The 13301-nt window shown below is 45.7% G+C and overlaps 1 protein-coding gene across 1 annotated transcript; it reads left to right on the top strand.

The window, feature by feature from the left end:
* Positions 1-6643: 6643 nt before the first annotated feature.
* Positions 6644-7597, top strand: LOC132586365 (taste receptor type 2 member 40-like). The gene has a single exon (XM_060258406.1). The coding sequence runs from the start codon at positions 6644-6646 to the stop codon at positions 7595-7597; it is 954 nt and encodes a 317-aa protein (XP_060114389.1).
* Positions 7598-13301: the final 5704 nt, after the last annotated feature.

The following is a 13301-nucleotide window of genomic DNA, read 5'->3' as shown; positions in this document are numbered from 1 at the left end:
AATGCTCCATGTGCCTGCCCTGGAAGTGGTGAATTCACCGCTTGTGGGGCAGGAGCAGGCAGCCCCTACTTGAAAAAAAGCCAGGCGCTGCACACACCTGCCCCGCAAGTCATTAATTTGCAGATTGTGAGGTAGGCACACGTAGCTCCTGTTGTTTTCAAGTGGGGCCACAGACTGGGAGAAGCCTGTGAAATCCAGAGCATCCCCAGAGCAGAGGCATCAAACTCATTTGTCACAATGGCCGAATCCGGCCTAAATGTCATTTTGTCAGGCCAAGCCATGTGTGCCATTAAAATGGAATGCCAAGTACCATCAGGGGTGGAATTCTAGCAGGAGCTCCTTTGCATATTAGGCCACACACCCCTGATGTAGCCAATCCTCCGAGAGCTTACAGGGCTCTTAGTACAAGGCCAATTGTAAGCTCCAGGAGGACTGGCTACATCAGGGGTGTGTGGCCTAATATGCAAAGCGCAGGGGTGGAATTCTAGCAGCTGCTCCTTTGCATATTAGGCTCCACCCCCCTGATGTAGCCAATCCTCCAAGAGCTTACAGGGCTCTTAGTACAGGGCCTACTGTTAGCTCCAGGAGGATTGGCTACATCAGGGGTGTGTGGCCTAATATCAGGGGTGGGATTCTAGCAGGAGCTCCTTTGCCTATTAGGCCACACACCCCTGATGTAGCCAATCCTCCGAGAGCTTACAAGGCTCTTCTTTGTAAGCTCTTGGGGAACTGGCTACATCTGGGGGTGTGGCCTAATAGGCAAAGGAGCTCCTGCTAGAATTCCACCCCTGAGTACCATATTTTATGAATAACATATTTTGGGCACAGCCTTAAGCCTAACCGCACAGGAGGGGGGGGGGTGGGAAGGCTCACTTCAATCACAAAAGTTTTAAAATGTAATACTATGCAGGATTCCTAAAAGGTAGGACACCAATAGCCTGAGCAAGGATGGCACGTATAATATCCCACAGCTCCCCTCTGAATTTAATGTGAATGATCACACCTGCACATCTGCCCCTGGAATTCCACCCATACATACCTCATTTTAGGACGGGCTGGGACTGGATTAAACCTCTAAAGCACACACAGGGCACACTTCCCGACTGTCTGAATGTGTGATGCAAGCACCCCACACACACAGGAGCAGTCTGAATGCTTCTCTTGTGCGTGTGCAGCCAGTATATTTCTGAATTCCGTAGTCGGAATAGCCGCATATACGGTAGATACGTGGCTATTTCCGAATATACGGCCCCATTATACCCTATGGGCCATTGAAATCAATGGCAAATAGGGTATATTTGAAGCCTCCTGGAAGGGAGGGGGTTTGAGGGAGAGCCCCCAAATTTGCAGGGGACCTGCAGGGGACTCTCTCCTACAAACCCCCAAGTCCCAAAAAGATTGGGCCAGGGGGTCCAATTCCTGGGGCACCCAAAGCCAAACCTAACTTCACACCAGAGAATCTCTATAAGACCCAAATGCACTATATACATCTATCTACTCTATGAACCCTGCCACACAAAACACAATCTGCTCAAGGTCTGCTCTGCAGACCTGGCTGCAGCAAACCCAGATGCCAGCTCTCCAGCCCTGCCCCAAAGAATGCGGGGAGAGCTGGCCAAGCACAACAATCATGCTGGCTCTGGGTCTCTCACCCAGGTGCCAGCTTCCCTGCCACAGAACACACAATCTCCAGATGCCAGCTCTCCAGCCCTGCCCCAAACAACATGGGGAGAGCTGGCCAAGCACAACAAGCATGCTGGTTCTGGGTCTCTCACCCAGGTGCCAGCATCCCCCCCCCCAAAAAAAAACAAAAAACCAGAACTAGGAAAAGGGACAACAGGAGAAGGCCAAGAAACTCAACTGTTAAAAAAGTGGCCTTTTCACCAGCAAGAAACCTCAGGCCAAATCAGTCAACAACACCCCCCCCCCTAAAACCAGAACTAGGAAAAGGGGGACAACAGGACAGGAGGATGCAAAACCTGCAGCAATAGAGAATAGATCCAAACAGAAGGCCAACACAAACTCAACTGTTAAAAAAGTGGCCTTTTAAACAATGAAAATTAGGCCAAACAGCACCCCCCCCCAAGAACCAGAACCAGAAGAGAAAAGGAACAACAGCAGCACAACACAGCAGCAACAAATCAAACACAGAATCTTTTTAAAACAGTAAAAAACCTAACTTTTAACAATATAGGAACTTTACCAACCCCTCCCCCCCAAAAAAAAACCCTTCACCCTAACCCCAAGAAATCCAAGCCACCCAAATCAGGAAAAGTAAAAGGACACTGCACTTTTAAAAGTCCTCTCACTAAAGTAAGATATGGGCAAATTGGCAAAAAACCCCACCCCAGGCCCCCTCCCCCAGCAGAACCCCCTAACACTAACCCCAAATAAGCTACCCACCACCCAAATCTGGATAAGTAAAGGGACTCTGAGTCTTAAAAAGTCCTTTTACCAACTAAAATAAGAACAAGAACCCCAAGACTGTCTTACCTTTTAGACATCTTCTCTACTCCAGGCAAGTCTGGTAAGGCTGAGAGAGAGCAGCAGCAGCTGAGGCCAAGGGCCAGCACAGCACAATCTCTCTCACACACCAACACAGCAGCAATGGAGGAGTCCAGCCAGGCAGACTCCTTAAAAAGGTTCTCTGGCCCTACAGAGAGCAGTTTCAAAAAATAGCACTGCTCTGTGATTGGCCAGACAACAGTGCTTACTTGGATACCCAAGTAAGCAAAAGATCAAAAGAACAACAATGTTGCTGATGGCTGGGGGATCAGCTACACAACAGCCCTGCAAAGCATGCATTTGCAATGCATTTTGCAAATGCATGCTTTGGATTGGCTGCTGGGGCTCCTCTTCCCCCTCCTCCCCCTCCCTGATCCCAGGGAAGCTATGGAAGAGGCGGGAAAAGGCTACCAAAGGCAGAAAAGGAGGCAAGCAGCTCCCCTGAGGCTGCAGAAGCCCCTTTCCCATCTTTTCCATTGACTTCCGTATACTTCCGAATATATATACGGAAGTATACGGGGAGCCATACTCGGCTCCCACATAATGGGCCCCAATTGGATTCGGCTGTATGCTATTCCGTATACAGCCGAATCAGGGGTGATTCGGTGGTTGATTCAGTTTGGCCAAACCGAATGCACACCCCTATCCCCAACCTCAGTCCTTATGGCTCCAATGAGCCAAGCAGGAACACACAAAATAGACTTCACTTTGGTCCGCATGCGCAACAACCAAATTCCCAGTGTGATTCCACCCTGTGGCTACTCCATGTTGCTGCATTCCGCAAAGGTGAACCCTGATTCAGCCGTCTAAAGCAAGGCAGGTTGCCCATCAACAACTCCGGCTTGCAGTGGAGAGGACCTTTGGAAAGTCAAGGTGACTGCTAATCCATTATCCCTATGTAAATTCTGGCAGGTGATACTCATGATTCAGTAACTGAGTACTTCTCACATTTACATGCGTGGTGCAGCTCAACTAAGAAAACAAAATAGTCACTTTCTTGAAATCCTAGACTGCTTTCCATATGAAAAATGTTGAGCATAAGTCCAGCAATTAGCCAACACCTGCTATTTCTCCACTTACCTCCTTACGAAGAGTTGCTGAATATTCATCTTACACCAAGCCAACAGGAATACACAGTATACAACAGAAGAGAACAAAACAACTGTGCACACGAATTGCAGAAAAGAAACTAGTTCACAAACTTACGGAATTCAGCTTCATTACTTCATAGAAATATCAATAGCAAGTTTCTACAATTCATGGATGCACTCTCAGGTGCAAAGGAAACAGCTGAAGATGCTGTACGGTCCCAAATGTGGTAATTTCATAAGAATTTCCTATTTTCCAAAACGTCACTCAAAGTCCATATGAAAGTTTTAAATATAAACGTAAGTGGAATTCCAACTTGAGCTAACACAGCTTACTCCAGGAACGTTAGTCTTCAACCAAAGGATTTCTCACTCGACACATTTGCCTGCTCAGGAGAATGTTTCACAGACAGGTTTCCTCAGGAGTCATTCGTTAGCAAACTTCACAAATTCCACAACATTCACAATCCAATGTACAATATAGAATTCTCAAAGGAATCTTGCTCTGGCACAAGCTCCGCCGCTCGCCCACAGCCTGAGCTTCCTTGATGTGCTGTCACCACCAGAACTGCCCTGCCCATGGGCGGGGGTGGGTGGGGCAGGTGCTGGCAGGGGGCAGGGCAGGCACGGGCAGGGAGGTGGCCCGGGGCACCAGAAACCCTAGCACCAGCCCTGGGAACCGACTTCCTCAGGAGGAGGTGGGCTCTCCTCTCTTGGAAGTTTTTAAACAGAGGCTAGATGTCCACCTGACAACCACGCTGATTCTGTGAATTAGCAAACCAAACAGGATGAACACAGTAAAGTTGGGAAACAAGGGAGACCCGTGTTTACAAAAAAGTCAATTTTGGTGAAATTGACAAGACTATGCTGTAGTTGCTCGGCACAAAGAATTTTTTCAGACTCACTATTCAAGGAATATCTCATACTATTTTACAACATATAACGTATGTATCCAAAATCATAAATCAAAATTACAATAAAGCATTTGCCATTTTTCATCATGAAAGAGTCCAGGTAGAGTAAAGACTCCAAAGAGTGCAAAGTCCTAGTAGGTGCGCGACCTCTCCTCTTTCTTTATCCTGAGAACTGCTAATGCCAGATAAAGAAACTGACTAGTCGCGTGCATATTGTTGTGAGCATTGGTTCCAGATAATATATAGTGAATTGATCAAGACGAAGGTCTACAACCGAAACACGTCTTTTTAAACCTAGGGAACGTGTTATCATTTGCACTTCGTTATAAAGGCATTGCCTCATGTGTTGAGTCTTCAATGGACTGCAAAGTAGCTTTTGACATCGCAGACAACATCGTCATCCATCAGGAGAGGTCAAAGCGCACCTACTAGGACTTTGCACTCCTCGGAGTCTTTACTCTACGTGGACTCTTTCATGATGAAGAATGGCAAATGCTTTATTGTAATTTTGATTTAAAATTTTGGATATATACGTTATATGTTATAAAATAGTATGAGATATTCCTTTAATAGCGAGTCTTTGAAAAGATTCTGTGAATTAGGCAGACCATAAGAAGGAGGGCAGGAAGTGTTCCATCAGTGCTAAGATCTCTTGGGCCTTTCTTACACACCCAGGGAAATGCTGATTGACATTTTGGGGGTAGTCAGCAATTTTTCTCCAGGCCAGTTTGGCCAAGGATCCTGGAGGTTTTTGCCATCATCTGAGCATGGAGCAGGGGTCACTGGGGATATACGTTTGTTGGGGAGAGGTATTTGTGAAGTTCCTGCATTGTGCAGGGGTTTGGACTAGATGACCCTGTAGGTCCTTTCCAACTCTATGATTCTACTATTCTTCTTTCCACTGATTCCAAATGAAGGAAAACCTCCAACACAAAACTGAACAGTACAGCAGTACACGACAATCATATCCTAAGCACTTATGGAAGAAAAAGTCTTCATGGACTCCCTTGGATGGCAGAAGGTCCAGTCTGGATGTTTATACTCTCATGCCCTTCACATGACAAACCTGACATAGGAACTGATTTGGGTAACAAGGTCTTTAAGATACCACAAAACTTTTGTTATTTGGCTGCAGCAGACATAAAAGATCACCTTTCTGGAATCCAACATTGCGCGAACTACACTGGCTACCTCTCGAGTACCGGATTCATTTCAAGGTATTGGTCCTTACCTTTAAGGCCCTTTACAGCCAGGGGCTGGCATATTTTCAGAGCCACCTCTCCTCATATGAGCCCCCGGGGTTCTGAGGTCTGCTGCATAACATCTTCTTGAGGCCCCTGGTCCTAAAAGCACTCAACTGGGTTCAATGAGGGTTAAGGCCTTTTTGGTCCAGGCCCCTATCTGGTGGAATGAGCTCGCACTAGAGATTCGGGCCCTGTGGGACTTATCAAGGTTTCGCAGGGCCTGCAAGACAGAGCTCTTCACCCAGGCTTTTAATTGATTCAGCGGGCGTCGTTTTGAAAGTCATTGCTTCCGCCAGCATCTCACCATCATGGTGCTGTGTTGTGTCAACAGTCATCAGCCTACGTTGTGTGGTTTGCCACCTGTGTCTGAAATATTTATTTTATATGTTGCCTTCAAATCTACGGTATCTGTTTTATGATGTTGTTTTTTTAATTTTGATATATCTGATTTTACCATTGTGTGTCGCCCTGAGCCTGCTTGCAGGATTGGGTAGGATATAAATCCAAAAATTAAATTAAAATGAAATGAAATTAGTAGCATGTAAATGTGAACAGTGTCGTGTAACCCATTCTACCCTAATTTGATTATGTTGCTATAACAGTTCAGCTGCCTGCTGATCCCTTCGATTAGCTTCTATGGTGTCTTCTCCTCATTTCATCAAATAATGCAAATCTGAACTGTGGCAGAGACTCTTTGTAAAACGATCCTCTCTGCATTTGCATTCTTCAAAAAAAAGCAGGCGCTCAACTGTTATTCAGACGTCCTTTTCTGCCCATTCTGGAGACTGTGTTTTCTCTAAGAAACGCGCCGAGTCAAAGTCGTTGCCCTCTTCCTGTGGACTGCCAAAGAGAAGAGACTCCTCTTGCCTGAAACACCCGTCGCTTTTAAAAGATGTCCACCGGTGCTTGTAGTCCGCCCCAGGATGAATCCCCTGCTTTCGGGCTGATCGTGCTGGCGATCATAGGGGCCGAGACCATAGTCGGGGCTTGGATAAACGCTTTCATTGTGACTGTCTGCTGTATCGATAGACTTAAAAACAAATCCCTCGGTGCAGTTGACCGGATCTTGTTGGTCTTGGCCACCAACAGGTTTTGCTTTTTGATCACAGGAATGTTACGGTTGCTGTGTAAAACCTTAAGCCCTAAGATCTACTACAGTGACTTTTTCTATCGAGGATTGAAAGCCACCCTCTGGTTCTTCATCTCTTCCAACCTCTGGCTTGCCGCTTGCCTCTGCTTGTTCTACTGCCTGAAGATTGCCAATTTCAGTCATTCTTTATTCGTCTCTCTGAAGCTAAAGATATCCAGGGCGGTTCCAGCACTGCTCCTAAGTTCTGCACTTTTATCGTTTGTCAACACCACCCCTTTCTTCGGTATGATTTACACCTTCCAGTGCAACATTCCAAACGCCACGGCATCAGGAAACGTTACTACATATCAGATCGATATGCATACCAATTGGGGCATGCTGTTATTCTTGTGCGGCTTTGGTTTCTCTGTGGTTTTTGTCATTTTTGTCGTTTCTGCCATTCTTTTACTTGTTTCCCTTTGGCAACACGCTTGGCAGCTGAGAGATGTTTTGTCCAGCTACACAAGTCCTAGGATGGCCGCTCACGTCCAAGCAGTGAAACTAATAACATCCTTCCTGATTACTTACCTTGTCAACTTCGTGGCTTTGATGGTCTTACTGACCAATACATTTTCAGAGGACAGCCCCTTAGTCTTCTTTTGTTCGGTTGTTTTAAACGCTTGCCCTACGGCACATTCCGTTGTCCTGATTCTGACGAATCCCAGATTCAAAAAGGCGTTCCTTCAAATGCTGCAGTATGGACGCTGCAAGTGGTGAAATGAAGGAATATCCGAAATATCAGCTCAGTGGGCTACATCCTTTGTGTGTGCAAAGTGCTGTCAAATCACACAACCAGGGATGGGATTCTAGCAGGAGCTCCTTTGCATAATAGGCCATACACCCCTGATGTAGCCAATCCGCCTGGATCTTTTTTGTAAGCTCTTGGAGGATTGGCTACATCAGCGGTGTGTGGCCTAATATGCAAAGGAGCTCCTGCTAGAATTCCACCCCTGCACACAACTAACTTATAGCAACACCCGATGGGTTCCAAGGCAAAAGATGTTCAGAGGTGGATGTCATTGCCTGTCTCTGTGTAGCAACCCTGGACTTCCTTGGTGGTCTCCCATCGAGATTTTTACCAGGGCTGACTCTGCTTAGTAGCTGAGATCTGATTAGATTGGACTAACCTGGACCATCCCTGTCAAGGTAACTTTGTCTTCTGAAGACATTTGTTTGCTCTAGGCAGGGTAGGTAACCTTTAACAGTCAAAGAGCAATTAGGACCCGTTTCTCACAGAAAAGAAAACGCTGGGAGCCGCAAAACCTTTTTGACATCTAAAACGAAGATAACAATGCATATATCGCTTTGTACCTTTATGATAGTGTGTTGCATTTATGAAATCAACGAACTGCTGCAGAGAAAACAAATTTTTATTTTTGCACGCAACATAAACATTTTGAACTCTGAAAAAAAAAGACACTGGGTTGAAAGTTATTTTCAAATAAATCACTCAATGTCTATTTGAGTCCTCGTATTTATGAAATAAAAAGCCGGACTTAAATTATCCACCTGCAGCAAACCAAAAATGCTGTCTGCTTCTGTGTGCCATCATCCTTTTATCACGTGTACTGGAGTGTGCAGTCAGCTGTCAGCCTGTATAAAAAAAGGACTATTTCACTGAACAATGTAAAATACATATTTGAAAAATAATACCCAATTAAAATATTTATTTTACCTGGTTAATGTGATTTTTGCTCCTGAACTTCAGCACACAATGCCTGTACATCGAGGCTATAAGACGTCACCTTCATCTTCACACAGCATTGTAAACTGTCATCTGTGAGGCGTGAGCGATGTTTGTTTTTAATATAGTTCATGTGGGAGAAGACCTGCTCACATGAGTATGTGGATCCGAAGATCGACAGGACAGATCGAAGATGCATATTTTTTCATGTCCATATAAGTGTCGGGGATGGCATTCCATCTTTCAAATATAAGTTGGTCCAGTTTGGGAAGGTTTTCAATATCACTCCATTTGTGATTCTGAGCAAGAATGGCCTTCTGACGGGCAACATCTTCAAGATTAGCTGTCAAGCATTTGAACTTGGACACCCGTATATCTTTGTCAGCTATGTCAGCCAGTTGCATCTCAAGATCTGGTTGTCTTACACCTGCAAATGTAGTCATATTCAATAGGGATGGATCGATGTTCAGGGGAGTGACAGGGAAGGATAATGTGTTTTTTTTTTCCTATCTGAACTCAAAGAATCGTTTCCCAAACGATGTTTGCATTGCGGCGACTGCAGAATGCAAACACTCCATATTTATCATATTGCGAGCTTGTTTGAATTCTCTCAAAGAGGGGAAGTGAGACAGTGTACCTCTCTGGCAAACACTGTCAACTTGCACTCAAATGCCAAAACCTCCTCCAGCATGTGCAAGGCTGTGCTTCCTTCCCCCTGAAGACTTGTGTTCAGCGCGTTCAGGTGCGCTGTCATATCTAACATGAAGTGTAGCTTTTCCAGCCACTCTGGCTGTTCCAGATCAGGAAAGGTGAGCCCTTTGCTTCCCAGGAAAGTTTTCACCTCTTCCAGACATGCGGCAAAGTGTTTGAGTACCTCCCCTTTGGACAGCCAACGCACTCTGTTGTGCAACAGGAGATCAGAATACGTGCTTTCCACCTCCTCCAGTAGCAAACAGAACTGATGGTGATTTAAACCTTTTGCCATTGTTTTACTGACAATTGTTTTGTGACCAACACTGAAATCCTCAAGAGGGCGGAGGTTACCAGCATCGAGGCACTGCTGTTGAAGACGCAGCTGCGCTGGGCAGGGCATATTTCTAGGATGGAAAACCACCGCCTTCCCAAGATTGCTCTGTATGGCGAACTTTCCACCGGCCATCGAAATAGAGGGGCACCAAAGAAGAGGTACAAGGACTCCTTGAAGAAATCCCTTGGCACCTGTCGCATCAACCATCACCAGTGGTCTGACCTAGCCTCAGATCGCAAAGCATGGAGGCACACCATCCACCAGGCTGTCTCTTCTTTTGAGAACGCACGCATAGCTGGTCTTGAGGACAAAGGGAGATTGAGGAAGAATCGCACTGCTACAGCACCAACCCCAAATCAGACTTTTCCCTGCAGCCACTGTGGCCGGATCTGCCTGTCCCGCATTGGTCTTGTCAGCCACCAGCGAGCCTGCAGCAGACGTGGACTACTGCACCCTTCTTAAATCTTCGTTCGCGAAGTCAAGCCGAGAGAGAGACTGACAATCCAAATGACAACATTCATTACTTCTGTGCATTCTGGTGGAAATGTTTGAGCGCACAATGCCTTTTGGTGTAGGATGCAGTGAAATGCCATCAGCGTTCTACCCAGCGACTTCTGCAGTAAAGCCACAAAGCCCTTCTGCGCTCCTGTCATACTTGGTGCCCCATCAGTAGCCACTGACACCAGGTGAGTGGTGTTTATTTCTTTAGTTCTTAAAGAATCCAAGACAGCCTCACAGATGTCTGCCCCCCGTGTCTGACCTTTTAGTGGTATCAAATCAATCATTTCTTCCTGTGGCCCAGCAGAGCTCACAGACACAGGAAAGCTCTATTTGTTCAATATCACTTCTGTCTTTGGACTCATCACAGGCGATTGAGTACGCCATTGCTGAATTGATGTCTGGTGATGTTTTCTGCCATTTTTATGGTTCTTCCTTTGACAATCCTCGCAGAGAGAGGCACATCTCTGATTTTCTGCACAATTTCACTCTTGTTTTTAAAGTCCGAGAATAGATGTTCTGAAATCTTCATGAATGATTCTTTTATATAATCTCCATCTGCGAACGCCTTCCCGTGCCTATTTCCTGTGCAGCCACAAAACTAGCATATGTAGTTGAATTGGCAGACTTAATCCACTTCTTGAAGTGATTTTTACTCAAATCAACCTTCCGCATCAGTTCCGAAATGGATTTTCTTCTCTCATCTCCATCCGGATATTTTTGAGCAAAGGCTTTGTGTTTAGTTTGGAAATGTCTTGCAACATTCGACTTTTTGTTGTTTGCCAATTTCTCACCACATATTAAACATAATGGTAAACCAGTCTCATCAGTAGTGAAAGCGAATGAATCTGCCCATGTTCCAATAAATGTTCTATTTCTTCTGAAATTTTTCTTTTCTTGGATTTGGCCATGGCTGGCCTACCAGGGGTCAAAAAGCACAATAAATCTCCCGAGCCTTCTCCGCAGCATACTGGTCAATCTAATGACCTAGAAGTGGGGTGGCGGCGGGGCAGGGGAAGGGGGGAGAAGAGAGATTCACACATTTCACTGAAGTGTAACTGAAGGAAAGAAATTTTTAAAAACCCACAAAGAATCACATTCTTTTTGCTCATATGTTACACTGTTTTTGCTCATCTATAACAGAAAGACCAAAAAAAAAGCATTGGAAAAACGAATGAGGTCATTTACTGTGGTTTACTTAGGAGTAAGCACCTTGAATCAGACCGTTAGATATATTTATGCAAAGGTCCACATGCAGCCAGGTTGCGAAACTGTAAAAGCTCGGACTCCAAAAAACTTATAAAATGGGAGAGGGGAGGAATTCATATTCCTCCTCTATAAATAAAGCGGAAAGTGGCGGGGGGGGGGGGAGATTGACCTTTACTTTCTAACTTCTGAAGGAGGCCGGGGCCAAACACTGCCTGAGTCCAGAGGGGGGGGAGGGGAGGAGGGAGGGACGGGAGAAGGGACGGGAGGGAGGCGACTGGGCCCTCTGAGGAGGCAATGTTCCCGCACGTCCCGGGCCTCTCTCCTTGCCGCCGCCACCCTTGCATGTGAGGGAAAGGAGCCCGGCAGCAGGAGAGAAAGAAGAGGGAGGCCCCCCCTGGCCTGCCTGCCCGCCTGCCCTCAGGTGCCGCCCGCCCAGGAGCCCAGCAGCAGGAGGGAAAGGAGAGGGAGGCCCCCCCACCCACCTGCTCTCATGTGCTGCCCGCCCAGAAGCCCGGCAGCAGAAGGAGCTGCGCCAGCACCACCATCCCTTCCCCAATAGACTTAAAAAACAAATACCTTTCTACTGACTCCAAATGAAGGAACTCTTCCATCACAAAACTGAACAGTACAACAATACACCACAACAGAGGGGGCCAGCTCCAGAATTTGGGGGCAGAGGGTTTACTTAACCAGTCAGGAGCTGAGCGAGAGACAGGATAAATGAAAGAGGAGGAGGAGGTGACGATGATGATGATGATGATGATGATGATGATGATGATGATGATGATATTGGATTTATATCATGCCCTTCACTCTGAATCTCAGAGTGGCCTATAATCTCCTTTACCATCCTCCCCCACAACAGACACCCTGTGAGGTGGGTGGGGCTGAGAGAGCTCTCCCAGAAGCTGCCCTTTCAAGGACAGCTCTACAAGACCTATGGTTGACCCAAGGCCATTTCAGCAGCTGCAAGTGGAGGAGTGGGGAATCAAGCCCAGTTCTCCCAGATAAAAGCCTGTGCATTTAACCAGTATACCGCACTGGCTCTCATTGAAGCATCTGGTTGTCCATTTTTTAAGTGAAGGTGCTACTGATTTCTCAGGGGCTTGAAATCTCCCTGCTTTCCCCCTGCTTCCAGATAAATTAAACAAATCCTGTTTTAATTAATATTTTATCACTTTTATAACCTTTTTATCTATAATAGATGGATAATACAATATTACATTATCCTTAGAATAATCAGAACTTGTTGCCAATCAACTAAATCAACATTTACTAAAAATAAATCCTATCTAGATACAAAGAATTTTAGGGGATTATATCATGCCGTGTTAGATATTCAAGAAACATAACCTGTTAACTCCCAAAGCCAACCTTGGCATCAATGAATCCGCTGTTAATCATATGATCTTACCTCTGGGGGGAGTAGCAATATTGGACTTTTTCATCTTTCTGTTGGGTAAACACTTTCATTATGTCTGTCTGCTGTCTCGATAGACTTAAAAAACAAATCCCTTTCCACCAACTCCAAAAGAAGGAACCCTTCCAGCACAAAACGGAACCGCATTAGCTCACGACTGCTTTCCATTTTGTAGGTAAAGCTATTTTCATTTTTCAAAAATTATTTTATGATGCTTTGTGAATGGGGGGGGGGGAGGCTGTGAGGATTGTGTGCCGCCCTTCCGCCGTCACCCACCTGCCTGAATGTGAACACAGTGGGGTTAGCACTGCAGTCAGACTCCTTTCACAGATGGGTAGTTTGGTGTCCAGAGAGAAAAGAAGCCTGAACGCTTTTCATATGTGATATCATTCCAAATATAATATTTAAATAAATAATTGATTAATAACGCAACTAGTGTTCCCTCTAAGCTGAGTTAACGTGAACTAGTTCTCAGATTTTTTTAGCCTCCGGCTCACACATTTTTGTCTTCGCTCAGGAAGGATGACCCCAGAGCACACTCATTTATGCAGTAGCTCAAACTTTAATGCCAGTAGCTCACAAA

The sequence above is a fragment of the Heteronotia binoei genome, chromosome 1 (genome assembly GCF_032191835.1).
Source record: "Heteronotia binoei isolate CCM8104 ecotype False Entrance Well chromosome 1, APGP_CSIRO_Hbin_v1, whole genome shotgun sequence".
Taxonomy (NCBI): Eukaryota; Metazoa; Chordata; class Lepidosauria; order Squamata; family Gekkonidae; genus Heteronotia; species Heteronotia binoei.
Note: the sequence above shows the minus strand (reverse complement) of the source record. Positions and strands in the feature narration are given on the sequence as shown.